The sequence below is a fragment of the Lepus europaeus genome, chromosome 12, assembly GCF_033115175.1.
Source record: "Lepus europaeus isolate LE1 chromosome 12, mLepTim1.pri, whole genome shotgun sequence".
NCBI lineage: Eukaryota > Metazoa > Chordata > Mammalia > Lagomorpha > Leporidae > Lepus > Lepus europaeus.
The window spans coordinates 69,899,454-69,924,857 of NC_084838.1; the positions used below are offsets into that span (position 1 = coordinate 69,899,454).

Consider the following 25,404-nt stretch of genomic DNA (forward strand, 5'->3'; position numbering starts at 1 on the left):
GTTTTTTCAAAAAACTATAAGGAGCTACCATAAAACCCACTATCTCACTTCTGAATGTATAACCAAAGGAAATGACATTAGCATATAAAAATATACCCACACTCTTAAGTTTGCTGTAGCACTATTCATACAAGCCAAGATATAAAATCATCAAACTTCCCATCAGTAAGTTAATGGGTAAAGAAAATATGGTATGCATGTCTGTACAGTGAATTATTATTCAGCTACAGAAAGGAATTAATTTTCACATCTGTAGCAAAATGGATGAAACTAGAGACCATTATGTTAAGTCAAATTACCCAGACATAGAAAGACAAATACTGCATGTTTTCTCCCAAGTGACAGTTTAAGTATATATACACAAACATAGATGATATAAATCTAAAACAGCAATTTCTAAATGCTAGAAAGGATGGAGGAAGTGGAGGTTGATTTGATAATGGGTACCAAAATGCAACTGGGTGAAATTAACGGGTTCTGGTATTTCTCAGGACTGCAGGTCATGACAAAGGAAATGGAAGAGATACTTGCCTAGTACAATTGATTTATGCTTTGTATTTGTGTTGAAATATTGTACTGCACCCCACAAAAACAGGTATTTCATGTGTATCCAAAATTTTAAAAATAAAAAGTAAATTTTTTAAATTAACATTAAAAGTATTTTTCATTATATAGTCTTCAGATCCATAATTTTTAATAGCTATATAATCAGTAGCTCTCTTCTTGGTAGATAGGTAAGGTTCAAATCAACTATTAGAAAAATACAAAGCGGCCAACTGAACTTGCTTCTAACTTTGTGTTCAGTAAGAAAGAAAGAAAATATGGGATTGACAAAAAATAAAGGACAAAAACAGTTTAGTGCCTGAGGTCTGTCACTAGCCTTCCACTTGCAATCAACACCTCTCTTTTCACACTGTCTCATCTTCACTAGCCTCCTATTCATTAGTTAATGGAACTATAAAGGGACCACTACAGAAAAGGAAGAACTACAATGGCAAATTTTGTCCCACATATTATTCTCTTTTATTCAGTTCCCAAATTTAAAACTTTATAAATAAATGTGAAAGGATGATGGTTAAACTTCATGTGCTCTATGCAGTTCTTGCATCTGTTATGTAACAAATTATCAAAGATACTGAACATTTAATCAGCATCTTAATATGGACTGAGTTAAAAATCACCATTAAAATGAGGTAAAATTTGCAGGTTCAAAAAAATACTACTATGTTGAAATAGTTTTAGTCAGAAACATAGTTACATTGAAACTTGTATCAAATTGGTTTTAGACAAGCCTTAGATGTGTAGCTTCTTGAAAACTACATTGGGCAGTGGGATTTTCAAATGCAATTAACACTCTGCTTTTAAATAAAGTATACATTTTGTAAGTATTTAAAGAAACATTCAGGGCAGATATTGTGGGGTTAAGTGGGGTTAAACTCTTGCCAGCAATGTCAGCATGCCATATCGGACCATGGGCCTGAGTCCTGACTTCACTTTGGATCCAGCTTCCCACTAATGTGCCTGGAAAATCAACAGAAGATGGCCCAAGTGCTTAAGTTCCTATTACCCAAGGGGGAGACCAGAATGGAGTTTCAGATTTCTAACTTCAGTCTGGCCCAGTCATAGCTGTTGCAGCCATTTGAGGAGTGAACCAGCAGACAGAAAATTTCTGTTTCTCCCCCTCTCCTCCTCTATCACTCTGCCTTTCAAGTAAATAAATAAATCTTGTTTTACAAAGAACTGGCTAGCACTGTGGTATAGAGGGTTAAGCCTCTGTCTGCAGTGCCAGTATCCCATATGGATGCCGGTTTGAGTCCTGGCTGCTCCACTTCTGATCCAGAAGTGCAAATCACCTGGGAAAGCAACAGAGGATGGCCCAAATGCTTGGGCCCCTCAACCCACGTGGTAGACCTAAAAGAAGCTCCTGGCTTGGGTCTGGCCCATCCCTGGCCATTGCAGCCATTTGGGGAATGAATCAGTGGATGGAAGATTTCTCTTTCTCACTCTCTCTCTCTCTCTTTGTATTTCTGCCTTTCAAATAAATAAATAAATAAGTCTTTCAAAAAGAGAAAAGAGAATGTTAAAAAAAACTGTACTTTTAAAATAATTATTTAAATGAATTCATATTGTTTATAAATTCAAATCAGCCATTTTCCAATTTGTATTAGTAAGCATTGCCATAATTTTTTTTATTTTTTAAATTTAATTAATTAATTAATTTATTTATTTTGACAGGCAGAGAGGAAAGTGAGAGAGGGAGACAAAGAGAAAGTGCTTCCTTTTCCATTGGTTCACCCTCCAATGGCCGCTGTGGCCAACATGCTGCAGCCGGCACACCGCGCTGATCCGATGGCAGGAGCCAGGTGCTTCTCCTGGTCTCCCATGGGGTGCAGGGCCCAAGGACTTGGGCCATCCTCCACTGCACTCCCTGGCCACAGCGGAGAGCTGGCCTGGAAGAGGGGCAACCGGGACAGAATCCAGTGCCCCGACCGGGACTAGAACCCGGTGTGCCGGCGCCGCAAGGCGGAGGATTAGCCTGTTGAGCTACGGCGCCGGCCAGCATTGCCATATTTTAATACTTCAAAATTGGATATATGGAAATCATTCCCTCTAACTTGCATTTTTTTTTTTAAATCTTTTTATTTTTATTTATTTGAAGACAGAGTTACAGAGAGAGGTAGAGACAGAGAGAGCGGTCTTCCATCTGCTGGTTCACTCCCCAGATGGCCGCCAACAGCCAGAGCTGAGCGGATCCAAAGCCAGGAGCCAGGAGCTTCTTCCAGGTCTCCCACTTGGGTGCAGGGGCCCAAGGACTTGGGCCATCTTCTACTGCTTTCTCAGGCCATAGCAGAGAGCTGGATCGGAAGAGGAGCAGCCAAGACTAGAACCAGCACCCATATGGGATGCCAGCACTTCAGGCCAGGGCTTTAATTTGCTGTGCCACAGCACTGGCCCCTCTTACATTTAATGGGCAATTCTGACCTATGCTGGTCATCTAACTTACTCTATGATATTCAGTAACACAAGGATAAGTTCCTGTTCTTATAAATACTATGTCAACCATTTCATTTTCTTCTAGAATTAAAATCATACTGCTATGCTTCAAAACAAAAACAAATATCCGTTCATATTTTAATTGAAAGAGCACTTAAAAATTAGATATCATAATAATGGATTCTTTGGTAACTTCAGTGTTCCAGTGAAATGTGTCTACTCTAAAGAGAATTCTATGGTACATAGTTTTAGTTAGGGATAGACAGATATTATAATTAGAACTCAAGTATAAAAATAACTTCAGGGGCTGTTACTATGGTGTAGCAGGTAAAGCCACTGTCTGCAGTGTCAGCATCCCATATGGGTGCTGGTTCATGTCCCAGCTGCTCTACTCCAATCCAACTCTCTGCTATGGCTTGGGAAAGCAGTAGGAAATGGCCCCTGCGCCCATGTGGGAGACCTGGAAGAAGTTCCTGGCTCCTGACTTCGTATTGGCACAGCTCTGGCCATTGCAGCCAATTAGGGAGTGAACCAGTGGGTCGAAGACCTCTCTCTCTCTCTTTCTCTCTCACTCTTTCTGCCTCTGCTTCTGCCTCTCCTTCTCTCTCTGTGTAACTCTTTCAAATAAATAAACAAACCTTTTAAAAAAATAACTTCAAAGATATACCAAGAAGCAACAAAAATATATATGAGGAAATATTGATAACAGTCTTCAGAAGCTAACTGGAATGAAATGAGTTGTCAGTTATAGCTATAAAATATCTAATGAATTCAAAATACATACCCAACATACTGATATTTGCTTTCAGACTACTCGTAAAATATAGATTTAAGATTACTCTATGTCATGAGATCCCATGGTAAGATTCTTTAATTATCTTACCTAGTCTTATAAACAGTACTCAGCAAACATTTATAGGCTTTAATTTATTCTGATAACTAGCCCAAAGCAGATTTACTTTAAGTTCTCCTTTAGTGATGTTCTCATTTTTTATGCATGTGAAGACATATCTGCTAGCCGTTTAAGTATTTTTTAAAATCTCTCTCTCCAAAATATATAAGTATACTGGTAAGAGTAGCATAATTAAAGCAATGATCTATTAATAAAAAGATAATACTAACCACAAGCTTTAGAAGCAGCAACACAAATTTCTTCTGCAACATACTCCCCAGTTGGGAAGATGAGATAATCTCCCTCAGCTTTCCCAAGTGAATGGTAAAGATACACCTGAAGGACTGGATCTATCTGTTTCACAGAATTAGGATTTCCAGGAATATCACCATTCTGATGTATAGGAGTTGTAGATGTTTCTTCCATTTCTGTCATTGTAAGACAAGCCATTCCCATGAAGAGTCTTCTTCAGAACATTTGCCTATAAGAGAAAATAATGAAGTTAAAATCAAAGTGACATTGCTGAAGTATCCTTCATATACAAACAAGTTTTTTTGGTATTGGCATGGAGTTGTAATGGATTAACCTCCACCTGCAACACCGGAAATATATGGACACCATTTCAAGTCTCAGCTGCTCCACTTCTGCTCAAGCTCCCTGCTAAAGCACCTGGGAAAGTAGCAGAAGATGGCCCAAGTCACTGGGCCCCTGCACTGCTATGTGAGATCCAGATGAAACTCCTAGCTTCAGCCTGGCCCAGTCCTACCACTGCGGCCATTTGAAAAGAGAACCAGCAAATGGAAGATTTCTCTCTCTCTCTCTCTCTCTCTCTCTCTCTCCCTCTCCCTCTCCCTCTCTTTCTCTCTCCACCTCTCTAACTCTGCCTTTCAAATGAATAAAATAAATATTTTTTTAAAAAGGACTCTTATTAACATCAGTGATTCTATCAAATTCATTAACTAAACAAATAGTCTACTACACCATACAAAGCACAGTGCAAGAAATCAGATTATAAACTTTATTTTTGGGCTGGCACTGTGGAACAGTGGGTTAATGCCCTGGCCTGAAGCACCAGCATCCCATATGGGCGCCGGTTCGAGTCCTGGCTGTTCCTCTTCCCATCCAGCTCTCTGCTATGGCCTGGGAAAGCAGTAGAAGATGGCCCAAGTCCTTGGGATCTTGCACCCACATGGGAGACCTGGAAGAAGCTCCTGTCTCCTGGCTTCGGATCAGCACAGCTCCGGCCATTGCAGCCATCTGGGGAGTGAACCAGAGGATGGAAGACCTCTCTCTGTCTTTACCTCTCTCTGTAACTCTGTCCTCAAATAAAATAAAATAAAATAAATCTTTTAAATAAATAAATAAATAAATAAATAAACAAATAAACTTTATGTGGATATTCCTAAGACTCCAATAAATAACCTGAGGAACCATAACATAAATATGTACCATTATCAAAACAATACACTGGGGCCGGCATTGTGGCACAGCAAGTTAAGCCAGTGCTTGCAAGCCTGGCATCCCATATCCAAGTGCCAGTTAGAGGCTTGGTTGTTCCATTTCCAACCCAGCTCCCTGCCAATGCACCTGGGAAAGCAGCAGAAGATGGTCTAAGTGCTTGGGTCTCTGCCACCAACATGAGAGAACTAATGTTCTGGGCTCCTGGCTTCAGCCTGGACAAACCTCCCAGCTATAGCAGCCATTTGAGGAGTGAACCAGCAGATGGAAGGAATCTACTTCTCTCTCTCTCTCTCTCTCTCTCTCTCTCTCTCTCTCTCTCTCTGCCTTTCAAATAAAAAAGTCTTTTAAAAAAGAATCCACAAAGATTAGTTAACAACAACAGAAGAAGAGATCTCATGAGGCAACATGATCACTCAACAAATGAGTAATTCTAACAGTTGTTTATTGGTGTCTGGAGGAGGAAAACTATTTTAAGATGGGAATACTCTGATGAATTTTATTAGAAAATGTAAGATTTTTTAACTGACCTTGAAAAATGCAAAATCCTTGAAAAAATGGACTTAGATGAAGAGGGGACATTCTAGGAGAACAGGACAGCAATGAAGCATTAAAAGAAATGAAATACATAGCGTACTTGGGCTGAACTGAAGTATATGAAAAGTCATACCAGTGAGAAAAGATTCACAATACAGGTAGATATTTGTGGCAAGATTCTATCTACCTACCTACCTACCTAATATACATTTTCCCCTTTCTTCCTGCCAAATTTTGTTAGAGATAGTTACATGTTCAACAAAAAACAAAACAGTTCTTCCCACAAATGGATAGCTACCTACGTGAATCAGTCTCAGCAAACGAAATTTAAGTGGAAGCCATGGGGTAGTTCTTTGAGGACTATCCTTAGAAGGAGACTAACTATGCTGATTTGATCTGTTTGCTTTTTCCCCAGAGCAGTCACCTCAAAACCATGAGACAACCATGAAAGAAATGCTAAGAAAATAACAGCTGTAGCTTGCTTTAAAGTAGCTGAGTCAATGTCAAGAAACACCTACTGACCACCAGACATTTTGTTTCTTGCAAATGAATGCCAATTCTAGCTAACAGTATAAAATTCAGGAAGGAAAGAATTCAATGTTAGACCAAGGAATTTAAAGTCTATCCCATGGGCAATAAGTTAGAAAGGTGAATGGATGAACAGTTAGAAAGCTACTACAATAGTCTAGGCAACAGTAAGATCCTGAACCAAAACAGAAACAACTGGACAGTAAGAGGTGACACAAGGGTATTTCAAAAGATTAGTGGGAAAATGGAAACAAAAATGTATATGGGTGCAAAACAAAATTTTAACTTTATACATAATTTTTTACATAATTTGCATTTTCCATGAACATTCTGAGGACCCTATATATGCATGGATTTTCTTTTGTACCAAAATAAACTTATCTTTTATTTCACGTTCCATAAACTTTTTAAAGCCACCTCATATAAAAGATACCTGGTGACTAAATGAATATGGAAGATCTCAGGGGAATGAAAAATACTGGGCAGATTTGAAACTTGGGAGATCTATAATACCACTAAGAGAAATAAGGGAGTGAGAAGAGCAACTCCCCTTGACACAGAAAGGTGAAGAGAATAAGAAGGACTATTTTATACATTTTCACTTAGGAATGGTAGTTGGGAAATTATCCCAGCTGGTCACTAACTTGTGATACTGGTACTTGGAGGAAGTTCATGACAAGAGATGAAAATCTGGGGCCAGTGTTCTGGCAAAGCAGGGAAAGCAGCCACCTGCAATGCCGGCATCCTATATGGGCTCCAGTTTGAGTCCTGGCTGCTCAACTTCCAATTCAGCTCCCTGCTAATGTGCCTAGGAAAAGCAGCAGAGGATGGCCCAGGGGCTTGGGCCCCGCCACTCTCGTGGGAGACCTGGAGGAAGCCCCTGGTTCCTGGCTTCGGCCAGTCCCAGCCCTGGCCGTTGAAACCATCTGGTAAGAGAACCAGTGGATAGAAGACCTCTCTGTGTCTCTCCCCCTCTCTCTGCACTTTGGTTTTTAAATAAATAAATAGATCTTTAAAAAAAGAGACTGAGATGAAAATTTGACAACTCTCTCCCTAGATGTAACTGTGAACAGAAGGAATGGATGGAAATAATACCAAAAACACTCACATAGCAATTAGTATATGCCAAGCTCTCTTCTAGGTGCTACAGATACAAAGGAAGGAAAAATAGCTATTAAGTGAATTACAACAAGTAACATAATCCTACATTCATTCAACTATAAGGATCTTGTTCTATTAGAGTTGATCTTTAGTTATTCAAATAACATCTTATAGAGCTTCCAAGGCAGAAAACAAAACAGGGGCTGGCACTGCAACACAGCAGGTTAAACTACAACAGGCAACACTGGCATCCCACAAAGGAGTGCCAGCTAGAGTCTCAGCTGCTCCACTTTTAATGCAGCTACCTGTTAATACACCTAGAAAAGCAGCAGAAGACGTCCCTAGTACTTGGGCCCCTACCACCTATGTTTGAGACTCAGAGGGAGTTCCTGGCTCCTGGCTTTGGCTTGGTCCAGCCCCAGCTGTTATGGCCATTTGGGGAATGAAATAGAGAATGGAGGATCCTCCCCTATCCCCGCTCTGTGACTCTACCTTTTTGAGAATTTAATCTTAAAAAAAAAAAAAAAAAAAAAAAAAAACTTTGTGTCATAAAAAATAAATAAAAAATAAATAAAAAAAAACAAAACAAAACTCGTAATTGTTAAAACAAACTGCAAGAATTTTGAAATTCACTAACAATTGGAAATACAACTTTTAAAAACTTATTTCTGCAAAAATACCTAAGTTTTAAAATGTTTCTTATAATCTATTACACTATCATTTTTTGTTCATTAGAGTCAAATGCAGCAAAATCAGTTCTAAGGGAAAACTTCATGGCAATAAATACCTACATTAAAAAAGAAAGATCATAAACATTACTCTTCAAAGAACTAGAAAAAGAATAAACTAAAGTTGACAGAAGAATGGAAACAATAAAAGATCAGAGATAAAATAAGAGACTAGGAAAAAAATAACAGAAAAGATCAATGAAACTAAGACATGTTTTCTCTAACATACAGAAAGTCAATGGGGGTGGCATCATGGCAGCAGGCTGGGGCACGTGCAACCCAGGAATCCCATATGGGCACCAGTTTGAGTTGGGCTGCTCCTCTTCCAATCTAGCTTCCTACCAAGGTGCCTGGGAAAGCAGAGGAAGAAGGTCCAGGTGCTTGGGCCCCTGCCACCTACGTGAGAGACCTAGATGAAGCTTCTGGCTCCTATCTTCAGTCTGGCCCAGCCCCAGCCACTGCAGCATTTTGGGAAGAGAACCTACAGATGGAAGATCTGTTTCCCCCTCAGTCTCTGTAACTGCCTTTCAAATAAATCAATGGTTTAAAAAATCAATTTAAATTCTTACTAGTAGAGAGCAAATCTGCTAGAATCATAAATTTGTGCTCTTCATTGTTTTGGGATCCTGTGCCTTCTTTTTGAACTCACATATTTTCATATATTTTCCTGCTGAAATATCCCTCAGAGTGGTTCTTTTAGTGAAGCTCCATGGTTTTTTAAGCCAGTTTCTGTTTGAAAGAATATTTCACTCTTACTCTCAAAATTCTTCCCTTAGTTCTTTTTTCCCAGCATTTTAAATATATTACTACATTGTTTCCTAATACAAATAAAAAGTCTGCTGTCAGTTGCAGATATCATGTTTTTCCCTCTAGTAAGTTACGAATTTTCAACTTAACTCCAATGTTCTGTAATTTCTTTACAATGGTCTTTTTTTAAAGATTTATTTATTTATTTGAAAGTTAGAGTTACATAGAGAGAGAAGGAGAGGCAGGGGGAGAGAGAGAGAGAGAGAGAGAGAGTCTTCCATCTGCTGCTTCACTCCCCAGTTATTTGCAATGGCCAGAGCTACACTGATCTGAAGCCAGGAGTTAGAAAGCCAGGAGCTTTCTCTGGGTCTTCCCACATGGGTGTAGGGGTCCAAGGACTTGGGCCATCTTCTATTGCTTTCCCAGGCCACAGCAGAGAGCTGGATCAGAAGTGGAGCAGCCAAGACTTGAACTGGCGCCCATTTTGGATGCCGGCACTGCAGGCAGCAGCTTTACCTGTTATGCCACAGCACCAGCCCCTGCAATGGTCTTGATAAAGAATTATTTTTATTCATCCTGCTTGAAATTCATTGTGTACTTTTACAGGAAATTCTCACTTATTATGCATTCAAAAGTTACCTTTTTTGTGATTCCTCTAACTTCTTTGAATAGAATAATTCATTGACCAAGGGGCTTTTCAAGGAAACTTCTATATCCTTCAAATATTCTTTTTCAAGGTGACAAAAGCTAAGACAATGGTTAACTTAACAGGGCCAGAATAGTGGCCAGCGTAGCGTGATAGGCAGGAGGCACAGGGCGGCCTCTAGGATGCCAGTAATATTCTATTTATTGATCTAAGTAGTTGTTATTACAGTATTGCTCATGTTATGAAAATTTACCAAGCTATGCACTTATGAATATGTTATATTTCAATTAAAGATTTACTTAAATTTTTAAATTTTATATGTAGTAAATTCATGTTTCAAAAAATTTTTTAAAGATGTATTTATTTGAAAAGCAGAGTTACAGAGAGGTAGAGGCAGAGAGAGAGAGAGAGATCTTCCATCTGCTGGTTCACTCCCCAGCTGGCTGCAATGGCTGGAGCTGGGCCCATACAAAGCCAGCAGTCAGGAGTTTCTTCCAGGTCTCCCACATGGGTGCAGAGGCCCAAGGACTTGGGCCATCTACTGGTTTCCCAGGCCACAGCAGAGAGCTGGATCAGAAGTAGAGCAGCCAGGACTTGAACTGGCACCCATATGGGATGCCAGCACTGCAAGAGGCGGCTTTACTTGCTATGCCATGGGGCCAGCCCCCATGTTTCAATTTTTAATTGTGTTAACTTTCTTAGAACTGGATTTCTTCAGGTATGTTGAAACCTGGTTTGCAGGCTCTTTTCACCATTCCACACATTCCCTCATCCCCAACATACAAACACACTCTGTAGTCACACCTACCACCACCACCACAGTCTGACCATTTGTGGTTGCTTCCAACTAGCCTATCTGGCTATGTATAACTAAGCACAGCACCAGGTCTCACAATAGAAGGTTAAAATTTCTGCTCTGAAGAGGTCTCAGATATGATGCAGACCCAGTAATAATGCAGAAAATAGTTGATTTATCTTGTTCCAAAATCTGTATCATCTCACTACCCTAATCCTGTAAATTACTCCAAGCTATAGCAGGCAATATTTGAGAAGCGAGTCCCTTCCTGATAGCCTATTTAAGGGAACTGATGGCTAGCAGTTAAACAGTAGTGACCTGCCTCTATGTCCATGTTATACCACAACTGCCAAACTCTTTGTCTCAAAGTACTTGTTTTTACACAAGGAACCCAGCAACCACAGGCTTTAATCCTTCTCATTATTTTGCATTTATAATGCCTAAGTATATGCAGCTTGACCCACTGTTGTGCAGGATATATACTTTTTGGTTTCCCTTTTTTATATTTGAATATGACACATTATATAGTTAGGACAGAATGGAGATCACACTGCCTTAAATATACATACAAACTCAGAACTCTACAGTCACTAAATAGATGTTTGCTTAATTAAATTATATTCAGTATTTTAGAAAGTCCACTGATTCTTTTCAACACAGAATAAATATCAAAGGCATAAGTGACTTAAGTTGGCCTTTTTCTGTAAGTGCACAAAAAAGAAAGAATATGATGATTACGACCACAGTTGTTGATACTGGTATCACTGCTTTGACTTGTGCTAAGGTACCTGTGGTTTTACTTACTAGTATTTTTTACACCTCCTATGGAATATATAAACACAGTGAAAGACATTTAAGAATCATAGTGATTTATATCTCAGCATTGTTACAAAACTCATTTTAATTTTACTTGAGTGATTTTTGAGGATCCCTAGGTAATTGCCAGAGGCCACACTTTGCAACTGCAATTCTACTCCTAGTTACACACCCTACAGAAACTCATGCATATGTATACCAATTATATGGTACAATATTCATTGTGCATCAGTTTCCAATGGCAAAAGAAAAACTGGAGGGGCCAGTGCCAGAATCCCATTTGGGCACTGTTCAAGGCCCAGCTGCTCCACTTCCAATCCAGCTCCTTGCTGACAGCCTGAGAGAGCAGTGAAAGATGGCCCAAGTGCTTAGGCCCTGCACCCACACAGGAGACCTGAAGGAACTTCTTGGCTTCTGGCTTTGCATTGACCCAGTTCTGGCCATGGTGACCATTTGGGGAGTGAACCAGTAGTTGGAAGACCGACCTCTCTCTGTCTCCCCCTCTCTCTCTGTAACTCTGCCTCTCAAATAAATAAATCTTTTGGCCGGCGCCGTGGCTCACTAGGCTAATCCTCCGCCTTGCGGCGCCGGCACACCGGGTTCTAGTCCCGGTCGGGGCACCGATCCTGTCCCGGTTGCCCCTCTTCCAGGCCAGCTCTCTGCTGTGGCCAGGGAGTGCAGTGGAGGATGGCCCAAGTGCTTGGGCCCTGCACCCCATGGGAGACCAGGAGAAGCACCTGGCTCCTGCCATCGGATCAGCGCGGTGCGCCAGCCGCAGCGCGCCTACCGCGGCGGCCATTGGAGGGTGAACCAACGGCAAAGGAAGACCTTTCTCTCTGTCTCTCTCTCACTGTCCACTCTGCCTGTCAAAAAGCAAAAAAAAAATAAATAAATAAAAAATAAATCTTTTAAAAGGAAAATTGAAAAGAAAAAAAACCTGAAAATAACCCAAATTATTAGGAAAATGGGCAAATACTTTGGTACATTTACACTACACAGTATGCTCCTCAATTGCTTAAATAATGAATTATAGTTTTATGCAACGTAGATAAATCTCAGAAATACAAAATTGTAAAAACCACATATTTTAGAAAACCATAAACAGTAAAATAAGGATTGTTATAAATCCAAAAACAAGCAAAACTGAATAGTATATTGTTTAGATTTGTACATCTGTTACAGAAACAAACGAACAAAAAAAAACAAGAGCAAAGAAATGTTAAAACCCAGAATACAGTGGTTACCTCTATGAGATAAGCAGGAGATAATTAGGAGTAAACACATATGGACTTGTGAATTACTGGTCATGTTTTGGTTCTTGAAATGCTTAGCAGTTGCACAAATGTTTAATAAATTGTTATTTGAAATTAATATGCAAATTAGATCTATTCTGTTTTTACAGGATTTTTTTTTCTCCTTAAGTAGAATGAAATGTGTAACTTTTAACTGTACTCAATGAGTCTGGACAATTTATCTATCTATGAAGCCCACAGCCCTGTAGAAATTATCATCATACCAGAAGGTATTCTCATGTTCCTTCTCCAACAACCCCTGCTCCTACCACCCATGCAGCTACTACTGTATTGATTCTTTTCCACCAGAAGTTAAATTATTTTTTTAAATAATAGTGGCTGTCTTGCACCACTAGAATAAACATTTTTTGAAGGTAGAAATCTAGATTTCTTATTCATTAGTACACTATTAGTACACAGAATAAGTTTTAGCACATGGAATATGTTGAATAAATGAAAAGAGTTATAATGAGGTTAATTAAACTGTACATATAAACTGGAAAAAGAGAACTTCAAATACAACATTCCAAGAGTTAATATTTTCAAAATTCATTCATATACAATGGAATTCTAATTGATCTTCAGATCAATAAATATCCACAATGATGTATCAGATCAGAAAAATACTAATCCGAGAGACAAGAGATCTAAAAATAACTTTCAATTCTTTCTTATTGCAACTAATTATGTGACAAAATTCAACTTCCTCAATAATTAATTGCTACAAAAGTGACAAGGAGAGAATATTCACAACTGTTAAAAAGAAATTTCACAAAATTACAAAACAAGCTAGACATTAAAAGGAAAAACAGAATTTAGACTATAACAAACAGGACATTCTTGGCAGGGAGAAAGGCATTAAAAAATATGGAAGGAAGAATGCACACAGCATGTTCCTGGAACAAAGCATAGACAAGTCCGGCTGGAATGGCAGGTTCAGATAGACCAGTGTTTCTTAACTTTTCTACAGAAATGCCCTAAATGACAGTGCAGTGATCTCTAAGGGTCAACAATACAAAATACATGTGAAACCTTATGTTTACCTTTAATATACATGTGAATGTGGATAGTACTCCAAAAGACAGCCATTTTTGTTTACTTTTTAAAAATATGCCAAATGTTCATATTCTACGTAGATGTATTATATTTTTCCTGCAGTTACTTATATCTTAATCTTGGTAAACATAAACACGAGTAAAGTAAAACATAAAAGGATTTTGTGTTACCATCTGCTTTAAAGAGTATTCATACTTTTTAAATGTACTTTCATCACAAAAGAAGATAAAAAGTTACTGGGGAAAAAAGTGCTTTAGAATATTTTTTTTTACTGAGCAAGCAAAAAAATATGAATTGAAGGGAACTCTTAAAAGCATGTATACTTTGAGATAATAAAAGATTTGATCTTTTATTCTTCCCTTTTTTAACACCCTATATCCAATCTATCACTACATACTGACAGTCTTACTTCCAAACTATATTTCAAACCTATTCACTTTTTTCATCTCCACATCTATCACTATACACTAAGTAGCTATCCTTTCTCTCCACTGCTGCAAAACCCTATTTTCCCTAAGTCTATTTTGCTTTGCAACAACCCAATCTCCACAACAGAGAAACAGTAGTATTTTTAAAATGTGACTAAAATCCTATTCTAAAAATCCTCTCAAAATTCTCTAGTGGCTTTACTATTACACTCTTAATAGAATTCTAAGAGTTCTTATTATAATCTATCTGCTGCCTACCTTGTCAACCTTATCACACATCTCTTATATGCTCCGACCATGATTCAATTATAGGCTTTTATAATTTATAATTCAAAAAAGGAGCCCATGTGTTAGGTAAGAAGTTAAAAAATTAGCCTGTGTGTTTGTGAGAAAAGGCCTGAAGACCAGTGCCTACTGTGGAAGTTCCTGAAGCCCAGCATTTTGCACTTCAAAGTCCTGCCCAAACTCTGATAACCTTCCAGGAGGTCCTAGCCCTTCCCCACCAAGGCAAACTCCCAGAATTCTCTCTCCTCAGGACTAAATGGGTTATCTGACCTGATAACATGAGGCAATAAAACTTTCACAGATGTCCCAAGGGAAGTCCCTCTACTCTGCCTGGTGCCAGCAAATCTGGGGAGGAAGTGCTAATTTTCACCCAACAAACACTTCCACTAGGACTCCCCATCCATTGTCCTGGAGGAGACAGGATGTAGGTAAACAGACTCCCTTAAAAACTGGGAGTCTGCAGGTGCCGTGGTTTAACAGGCTAATCCTCTGCCTTGCGGCGCCTGCACACTGGGTTCTAGTCCCAGTCCGGGCGCCGGATTCTATCCCGGTTGCCCCTCTTCCAGGCCAGCTCTCTGCTATGGCCCGGGAAGGCAGTGGAGGATGGCCCAAGTCCTTGGGCCCTGCACTCGCATGGGAGACCAGGAGAAGCACCTGGCTCCTGGCTTCAGATCAGCGAGATGCGCCGGCCACAGCAGCCACTGGAGGGTGAACCAACAGCAAAGGAAGACCTTTCTCTCTGTCTCTCTCACTATCCACTCTGCCTGTCAAAAAATAAATAAATAAATAAAAATCTTTAAGAAAAAAAAAAAAAACTGGGAGTCTAAACAAAGACTACACGCTCAGTCCTCTGCTTTGTGCTGAGCCTTCATTCAACCATGTAACCTCACTCTCCCCCAGTCTCAGTGACTGGGCACTCTCTTCCTATCCCTTCAGTTCTTATAGATGCCCTATCTCCAATAAAATCTTATCACTTTGCTTTCTATCTCATGCCTGAATTTTTTCTTGCATGAAGACAAGAACCCCACAGCTTTCATGGCCTTTTCTCTGATGACATCTTCTCCAAAAATCTATTCTTGGCAGCCAGAGAATTCTGGAGATACAGATCTTACTTGGTATTTAATGAATGAATGATATACTCATGAAAATAACAAAATAACACAGTATAATTAAATTTGGTCCACAGAAAACTCAAAAGATAGGGTATCGAGACCAAGAGGCTTAACTACAATGAGAAGTTTAGAATAATCATGAAAGGCACTAGCAAGGAAACAAAAGCCGGCACTGGAGAAAATCTAACCCTTAAAAGAGAAACACACCAAATGAGGTCCACATTAACCTTCAACTCCACAGTCTATTCACTGTAAAGGCTAAGGTCATTGTATAGGCTAAGGCCTGAGGAAAACAGAGCTCTTGTGAAAAGCTTCAGGCTTACTGGGAAGAAGAACCAAGAATGAAGTACAAGGGCCAGAATTGAGGCACACCGGGCAAAGCAAGCATCTCATATGCACAGATTTAATATGCAAAATGATTTTAAGTCCCAGCTGCTCCACTTCCAATATAGCTCCTTGTTAATGGCCTGGGAAAGGAGCAGAAGATGGCCCAAGTGCATGGGTCCCTGCACCCACGTTGTTACAGAAACCTGGGGAGAGAAGACCCCCTCTGTTCAAACAGGCACCAGAAACAGTGGAGGATCGAAGCAGTTTATTACGCCAGCGGGCTCAGCTGGAATAATTTCCTGAGAACTGAGGAACAATCCCAAGTTTCTTAAAATAATTTATAGGTTCATCAGTGTCATACCTTAGCTGTTACAGCATTGGTGGGTTTAAGTTGCAGCCTACATGACTTAGGACCACATTTCCAATGGTTGTTGTTAGGAAACTGGCACAGCTTTATCTATGGCACGATCTGCACCTTGATTTACATCCTAGGCTCTAGCCCCCCCACCCCACCCCGCAGCCATTGCTGGAAGCCAGGTGGCCACAAGGCCCAACCGCTGTTGTCAAGGTCCACCCCCATCCTAATGGGATTCGCTGCTCCTGCTTCCCTGCCCCTCCTCAGGCAAAGTTTTAAAAGGGCCTGTTCCTGAACACATGGCTCTCCTGGCTCCTCTCTCTTTGGCTCCTCTCTGCTCTCCTCTCCTCTCTCTTCTCCCTGCTCCATCTTCTCTCCTCACTAGCTCCTCTCCTCTGTCTCTCTCTCTCTCTCTCTCTCTCTCTCTCTCTCTCTCTCTCGTACTCTCTTTCTCTCATCCTTCTTCGTCCCTCCCCTCCAGTCTGCTGGGTTTTCCCCAATAAACTCTCTCCCTTACTCCAGTGTTTGGTGTGTTTTGTGATGGTATAACAGTTGGTGCATCCAGTATGTTTGTAGAAGAGATACCAGGGGCAGATTTATTAGGGCAGATTTATGACTAGAGTTTACAGAAGCAGAGCTTAGGACTTCTTCCCTCCAGACAAGATTCCAGTGGGCAGCTGCTTCACTAGTTAATTGCAAGCAGTCACTTTTCAAGGTCTGTGTGGGAAGGAGTGGTCTGCTTTTCTTTGTCTCTGGTTGCAGCCGTATTTCCTCTACAATGTGGGAGACCAAGAAGCTGCTCCTGGCTCCTGGCTCCTGGCTCCTGGCTCCTGGCTCCTGGTTCTGGCCTGGCCCAGCCCTGCCCATTGCAGCCACCTGGGGAGTGAGTCAGCGGATAGACGACTTCTCTCTCTCTGTCTTTCCCTCTCTATAATTATGCCTTTCAAATAAATAAAATAAATCTTAAAAAAAAAAAAGACAAAACACAGTGAAGTATGAAACTGATAGAAAAGCTACAAACTGAGGCCAGAAATCTCAGAGCAAAAGGGAGTCAAGGGAGGCTGACCTCTGAGTTCCAATCCATGAGGTGAAAATGCAGGAAGTCCAGAGAGAGGCTACTGCTAGAAATCTGAAAGATCTACGATGAGATAACAACAGCTGCTTGGTCCTGGGTAATCAGAGTCTGATGATAGAGGGAAGTGATAAAAACCTCAAGCTTTCCACTGAAACTCCAGAAAAGCCACACTTGAAGAGTAGGAACCATAGCTCATAACTAAGGGCAAAATTGAAATAGACCTATTCCAACAAAGCCTAAAAATAAACTGCTACAGACCCCCCTCCCACTTGATATCAAAGGGCCAGCTGGATCTGGACAGGCTGCTGCTAGCTTCAGAAATCCTTTTCCCACCTGAAATAACTAAGATGAGATAGTTGTGTGCCTCCTAAAATTACCTTGAAATTGTGATTTACTCTTCCTGCGTCAAACTGTCTTGTAGGTGTGATTTGTTAATTACTGAGGGCCTCATATAACAGTGTGGCCCCTGAAACCACCTTGTTACTGCCTTGCTAATTTAAAGTAGAGAAAGACAAAGGATTGGGGCTTCTCTCAAGAGACAGGATTCTAGTCAACACGCTTGCATAAATAAACCCTGTGCCTTTCCTGCCACTTGGTTAGTCTTGTCCATAACAAAACCTCCACAGGATCAAGGTGATCTGCTAGTAACCTTAACTCTGCTAGAAGGAAAGTCAAACTTCAGGGGCTGGCAGGGTCACAAATCCACATTAGAGTGTCCATTTGAAAACTGGCTGCTCCATTTCTGATTCAGCTTCTTGCTAATGCAACTGGGAAGGCAACAGTTCATGACCCAAGTGCTTGGCCCTGCCACCCATGTGGGAGACCCCGATGGAGTTCCTAACTCCTGGCTTCAGCTTAGTCCATCCCTAGCAGTTGCAGCTATTTGGGGGAGTGGACCAGCAGATGGAAGATTTCTGTTTCTCATCCTTCTGTGACACCTTGCCTTACAAATAAGTAAATAAAACATTTTTAAAAGTCAGTACTTCTGAAAAAAATTAAAATCTACCCAATCTCTACAATCCATCACCCACAGTGAATAATAATTAACTGAAACTTATCTAAAGATGAAAAATTGAGTTAAAAGAAAAATATATATAAAGTAAATGGATGCATAGTAGACTCAAATACTGGAATTTATTTTAAACACTCTGCTTACTATGATATACATGTAAAAAATCTATAGTAAAACATTAATATAATGCATGAAGTCATAGGAGCCATGTGTAAACTATAATATCAAGCAATCTGATACACGTGAATGGGGAAAAATATTTTAAGAACATTGGCTATATTTTTTTCTAAATTTGTTTCAAACATCAAACCATGAATTTAAAAAGTTTATCTAACCCCAATCAATGTAAAACCATACCTAATCAGATTATAAGCAAACTCCTAAAAACAAGGACAAAGAGAAAATCCTAAAATAACCATATACATAAGGAATAGAACTGACAAGTCTTAAGAAACAATGGAGACCAAAAGACTGGTAGGGAAGGCAAATAGGGACTCTCATACCGGAATCCCATAGCTGAACACTAGCTTCAAAATTTAAGACAATCCACTGTCAAGTGGCCTCTACCTAGTTGACCCCTGAACTTCCCCAGAGGAACTAGATGGACCCTCATCAGAACAAAGCCTGAACACTTGCATAACTGTCAATTTAACAGATTCATTGTTTTATTTCTAAACTCACCCTATAACTATCCCTGTCCTGTTAAAAACCTCTCTTGCTGGCTGGTTAGGTGGAAAGAGCATATATCAGATCAAGAGATCTCTCTTTCCCCCAAGATGTTGGGTCCTTAAAAATAAACTCTTTCCTCTTACCAAAACAAAAAACTAAGGCAAAATAAGTATACTTTCAGAAAACAGAGTTAAGAGAATATAATATCAGCAATCTACCATAAAAATAATTGCTAAAAAAATTATTTGGGTTAAAGGAAACTAACACTAGGGGCTGGCACTGTGGCACAGTGGGTTAACGCCCTGGCCTGAAGTGCCGGCATCACATGTGGCGCCGGTTTGAGACTTGGCTGCTCCACTTCTGATCCAGCTCTCTGCTATGACCTGGGAAAGCAGTGGAGGATGGCCCAAGTCCTTGGGCCCCTGCACCCACGTGGGAGACCCAGAGGAAGCTCCTGGCTCCTGGCTTTGGATCGGTACAGCTCCAGCCGTTGCAGCCAACTGGGGAGTGAACCATTGGGTGGAGGACCTCTCTCAATCTCTGCCTCTCCTCTCTCTGTGTAACTCTGACTTTTGAATAAATGAATAAATCTTTTTAAAAAATGAAACTAAGACTAGATGTAAATTCAGATTTGAAAAAAGGAATGAAAAATTCAAAACAGTAAATATGTGATTATGACATATCTCTTTCTTAAAATCAGCAAAACAAAATTGATAGTTACTTAAATTATAAAATAGTGTATGGTAGGGTTTATAATAGATATAAAAACAGATAACAATAATAGCCATAATACTAAAATTTAAAGTATATAAGCATAAATTCACAATAACTGAAAAACAAGAAAAAGTGCAACCAAAAAATCAGATATCAGGGACAGCAATATGGTACAGTAAGTTAAGCCACCACCAATGACACAGGCATCCCTTCTCAGAGTGACTACTGAAACCCAGCTGCTCTGCTTCTAATCCAACTCCCAGCTAACGTGCCTGGGAAAGCTGCATAACACAGCCCAAGTACTTGGACCCCTGCCCCGCATCTGGGAGACACAGAAAGAGCTTTCAGCTCATAGCTTCAGACTGGACCAGCCCAGGCCTTTGTGACCATTTGGAGAGTAAATCAGATGCAGGATCTTTCTCTCTCTGTCTTTCCCCCTCTAGATCACTCTGCCTTTCAAAATACAGAAATAAAAAACAAAGAAAGGAAGGGAGGAATAAAAAGAGAGGAGAGGAAGGAATGAAAGAGAGAGAGAAAGAAAGGTAGATAGGTAGATAGATGGATGGATGGGAAATATGGGGCTGGTGCTGCAGAGCAGCAAGTTAAGCCACCACCTGCAACACTGCATCCCATATGGATGGACACTTGGTTGGAGTCCCAGCTGCGTCACTTCAAATTCAACTCCTTGCTAATGCATCTGGGAAAGCAGTGGAAGATAGCCCAAGTCCCTGGGCCCGTCCACCCATGCTGGAGACCCAGATGAAGCTCCTGGCCCCTGACTCCTGACTCCTGGCTCTGGCCTAGCCCAGCCCTGGTCATTGAGGACATTTGGGAAGTGTGAACCAGTGGATGGAAGACTGCTCTGTCTCTCCTTCCCTCTCTGTGTTTCAAATAAATACATGAATCCTCTTTAAAAATTAAAAAATGATGAAACTGAGTGAAAGGTTTTAATATTGAACTGAAGAGAAAAAAGAAAAAAACATGAGCAGAAAAGTAAGAAATACTAAGGAGTGATACAGGGAGTACATTTCTAAGAGAATCTCTAGATCAAGGATGGGAAATATATGGCCCATGGGCCGCAAAAGGTCTGGCCCTGCCAAGATAACCACTGGTGGGACTTAAAATTCAATAAATCCACAGCAGGCTAATTTCTAAATTGATAGTTTTGTACAGCCCATGAATGATGTTATAAATATCCAAAGGGTTCATGGCAGGAAAAAGGTTCCCCACTTTTGCTCTAAATGGAAAAAGAGAAAAAAACAATAGAAGAAATTTGATTGGTGTTAAAGATTCCTGGGTTTATACAAAAAGGATCTTCTGAAAGGAAACAATGTTTAATTTCAAAAAGAAAATTGAGTGGCCTAGTTTGGCCTAGCAATTAAGACACCCACATCCCACATCAGATGGCCTGGTTCAAGTCCCAGCTACTGTTCTCCTTCTGATCTAGCTTTCTGCTAATCTGCACTATGGGAGGCAGCAGGTGACTGCTCAAAAACTTGATCCCCTGTTACCTATGCAGGAGACCTGCAATGAGTTCCAGACTCCTGGGTTTGGTCTAGCCCAGTCCTAGTTGTTTGGGGGCATTTGAGGAGTAAATTGAAGCAACAGATAGATGACCTCTTTGTGTCTGTCTGTCTTTTCCTGTTTCATATAAAATGAATAAATTCTTAATTTATAACCCCAAATGAGTTGGCCCTTTGTGCTACTTTTGTATCATTTCACATTTCTTTTTTCCATTTACTGTCCCTGACAACTACCTCATACCTTCTTTCTCCTCAAACAACACCACCACCTCCATTCTTACTCTCATTATTGGCTACCAAATATTTGGCTGAGATACAAATGCAAGCAATCTGAAGATGAAGAGGAAATAAGGTCACAACCAGAGACAAGGAGGGGAAAGTGGGCCCCCCAACACAACCTTGAAAAGTGACAATTAGCTGGTCAAGCAGCTGCCCATGGATGTCCTGTCTAGAGAGAGATGTCCTAAGCTCTGTTTTCTGTATCTCCATTCATAAATCTCTCCTATAAATCTGCCCCAGATATCTCTTTTGTTAGGAAAAGAGTTGCAGATTGGTGCCTCCTCACACGGGGCACCATGTTAAGAAAAGAGGCACAGAATAGAGAGGAGGCAGTGTACAAATTTACAGGCAGACCAAATTTATTAAGAGAAAATAAATTCGCAGAGGTGACCAGCTGCCAGTGTGCACAGGAAGGAACACATGGCAGAAGGCCCTGACCCCCAAGGGCCAGGCTTTTTTATATTTTAGGAGGGCTAGGGATTGGGGTGCGGGTAGGGGGAAGCAAGTGGATGGGAATTCCTGAAACTGGCCTTTCAAGTGTTCCAGCAACTGGTCTTTCAGGTGGCATTGGGGGGTGGGGTATGAAGGCAATAGGGTGTGAGACCCAACTGAGATTCAAGAGCAAGGAAGACATTCCAATGTTTATCTATCTTTTGGGCAATGAGCAAGAATGGCTGAGGCTTATGTCTCTGTTCCATCATCTTTCATAATCAAACCAAATGATCATGCGGAAGTGTGACCTTAAGTCACACAGAACAGTTTCCAGTAAGTGGTCCTAAGTCAGGTAGGCCTCAGTTTAAACCCATCAAAGCTGTAATGGTTAAAGTATGATGCTGAACATATAAATATTTTAAGAAACCTGGGTTTGATGCTCAGTCTCAGGAAATGATTCCCACTGAGCCCGCTGGCTTTAACAAATTGTTTTCTTTTCTTTTCTTTTTTTTTTTTTTTTTTTTGACAGGCAGAGTAGACAGTGAGACAGAGAGACTGAGAGAAGGATCTTACTTCCGTTCGTTCACTCCCCAAATGGCTGCTATGGCCAGTGTGCTACAGCTGGCGCGCTGCGCCGATCCGAAGCCAAGAGCCAGGTGCTTCTCCTGGTCTCCCATGGGGTGCAGGGCCCAAGGACCTGGGCCATCCTCCATTGTACTCCTGGGCCACAGCAGAGAGCTGGACTGGAAGAGGAGCAACCGGGACAGAATCCAGTGCCCCAACTGGGACTAGAACCTGGGGTGCCGGCGCCACAGGTGGAGGATTAGCCAAGTGAGCCGCGGCGCGGGCCAACAAACTGTTTTCAGTATTCCACTGTCTCTGGTGCCTGTTTGAATAAAGGGATTTTTCCCACCCCAGGTTACAGTAACAAAGACGATAGTCTTTTCAAATACAACTAGAAAATTTCTGAAAATGGACTACATGTTAGGCGGTAAAACAACTCTCAACAAGTACTTATGAAATTAAATCATACAGAAGATGATCTATAATCAAGATAGAAAAAAAGTGGAGCCAGTAAATCCCCCTCCTCACATGCTGCAGCAGGAGGTTTTTTTGTTCTTTTTTTTATTAAAAATTTTTTTTTTTTTTAAATTTTTGACAGGCAGAGTGATAGTGAGAGAGAGAAACAGAGAGAAAGGTCTTCCTTTGCTGTTGGTTCACCCTCCGATGGCCACCGCGCTGATCCAAAGGCAGGAGCCAGGTGCTTCTCCTGGTCTCCCATGCGGGTGCAGGGCCCAAGCACTTGGGCCATCCTCCACTGCACTCTCGGGCCATAGCAGAGAGCTGGCCTGGAAGAGGGGCAACCGGGACAGAATCCAGCGCCCCGACCGGGACTAGAACCTGGTGTGCTGGTGCCGCTAGGCAGAGGATTAGCCTGTTGAGCCACGGCGCCAGCGAGCAGGAGGTTTTTTACTTAAGTGAATCTTGGGTGGGAAAGAACACGTTTCAGATCCAGAGATGCACTTTCCCAGATGTTACCATTGATTCTAACCCTGAGAACTTGTTCTTTGGACAATGAAGTCTGTGGCCAATGAAAGAGCAGATGAGAACGCAATTAGCAAAGAATTTTACTGAAAAAGGGGAAGAGACAGAAATTTCTACACTTCGGGGCCAGCACCGTGGCTCACTCGGTTAATCCTCCGCCTTGCAGCGCTGGCATCTCATATGGGCGCCGGGTTCTAGTCCTGGTTGCTCCTCTTCCAGTCCAGCTCTCTGCTGTGGCCCGGGAGGGCAATGGAGGAATGGCCCAAGTGCTTGGGCCCTGCACCTGCATGGGAGACCAGGAGGAAGCACCTGGCTCCTGGCTTCGGATCGGCGTAGCGCCGGCTGTAGCGGCTATTTGGGGGGTAAACCAACGGAAGGAAGACCTTTCTGTCTCTCCCTCTCACTGTAACTCTACCTCTCAAATAAATAAATAAAATCTAAAAAAATAAAAATTTAAAAAAAAAATTTCTACACTTCAAAGATCAGCCAGGCATCTCAGTAAAAGTTACGGGCATGAGTGTGGGATCCCCATTTTTTCTTATCTCTTCCCTCTTCTGGGAAGACGTCTGGGTGGGGATATTTGGATGTAGAATTCCCCTATACAAACCCTCTGGACAATATTTTATTTATTTGAAAGACAGAGTTACAGAGAGAGTAGAGACACAGAGAGAGGTCTTCCATCCACTGGTTCACTCCCCAGATGGCCGCAACGGCCGGAGCTGAGTGAATCCAAAGTCAGGAGCCAGGAGCTTCTTCCAGGTCTCCCACGTTGGGTGCAGGGGTCCAAGGACTTGGACCATCTTCTACTGCTTTCCGAGGTCATAGCAGAGAGCTGGATCAGAAGTGGAGCAGCCGGGTCTCAAACTGGCGCCCATATGGGATGCTGGCGCTTCAGGCCAGGGAGTCAACCCACTGTGCCACAGCTCTGGACCCTAAATAAATCTTAAAAAAAAAAAAAAAAAAAAAGACTCTCCAAATTTACCATGAGAGTAATTCCCGATCTCATGGCTTATTATGAAAACAAGTTAAGTATCCCATCCTTCTAGATGGTCTTTTGTTTTATCATAAGGTGGCCAGACAGGAGGGAGAATTATAAATCAGGTCTTTTGATCAGTTTTTGTCCTTGACTGGTAACTTGAATGCCAATCTGTTTGTCAAGTTTTTTTTTTTTTTTCCTTCGAAATTGTACTTAAAAACCCGAATGCTATGGGGCCTTTTGGATTCTTTCCTCTCTTGAAAGCCCTCCTCCATGCCGCTCTGGCTGGAGGTCTTTGACTCTAATAAATCTTTTAAAATCTCTCTGCTGTCTGCTTGGAAATTTTTCTTCCATGTGAGACAAGAACCAAGGTAACAATAATTTCTCCACTGCCATTTCCCAATAACAAAAGCATAAAATAAAATTATGGCAAATGGTCATTATGAACATGAAACCAAATTCCTACACAAGTGTTCCTAAAGCAGAGGCAAGCTGCCCTTGAGGAAAAGTCACTAACCACTTACCACTAAAAGTAATCCACTGAAAAAAAGGAGTGGTGCAACTGGCCCAGGAAAATTCTCCAGTAATTAACATCTGAATGATCAGCACCAGCTCATAAATCTTCAAGGGAATTCTGGCCTAGGGCAGCAAGCAACTACCATCTGAATGTAGCCACTCTGAAGGTCACTAAAATTCCCTTAATAGCATGCCATTACTGACCAATCAAAGGAAGATCACAAATACCACTGCCCAGTCAGGAACTTGGACACAAGATGAACATGCAGTGCTCAGCCCCAATTTCAATCTGTAATAACCTTTTCCCCATCCCCTCAAGGAGTCCAGGAATTAACCTATAGCTACATGAGTCTTTTTTTCTCTGCTTTGCAAATAAATATCTATGTTTTTCCAATACCCCAATCAGTGATTAGCTTTCTGCATACTGGGCAAGTAGACCCAGGTTTAGGGGTTCTACAGCAACTACCCAGTTTGTTTATTTATTTATTTATTTATTTTTTGAGGTGTGGAGGGTGATCTGTAACAAACATAACAAAATAGAACATTGAACCAGCAACATATAAAA

The 25,404-nt window shown here is 41.1% G+C and overlaps 1 protein-coding gene across 4 annotated transcripts in view; it reads right to left on the minus strand.

The window, feature by feature from the left end:
• Window positions 1-25,404, minus strand: part of JAK2 (Janus kinase 2) — a 114,218-nt gene that overhangs the window by 73,261 nt on the left and 15,553 nt on the right. For all 4 annotated transcript variants that reach the window (XR_009867648.1, XM_062208306.1, XM_062208304.1 and 1 more), the window contains exon 3: window positions 4,117-4,367. Coding sequence is in view for 3 of the 4 variants with exons in the window: in XM_062208306.1 (XP_062064290.1) it covers window positions 4,117-4,342 (226 nt within the window). In the remaining variant the exon portion in view is untranslated. The remainder of the gene's footprint in view (window positions 1-4,116; window positions 4,368-25,404) is intronic.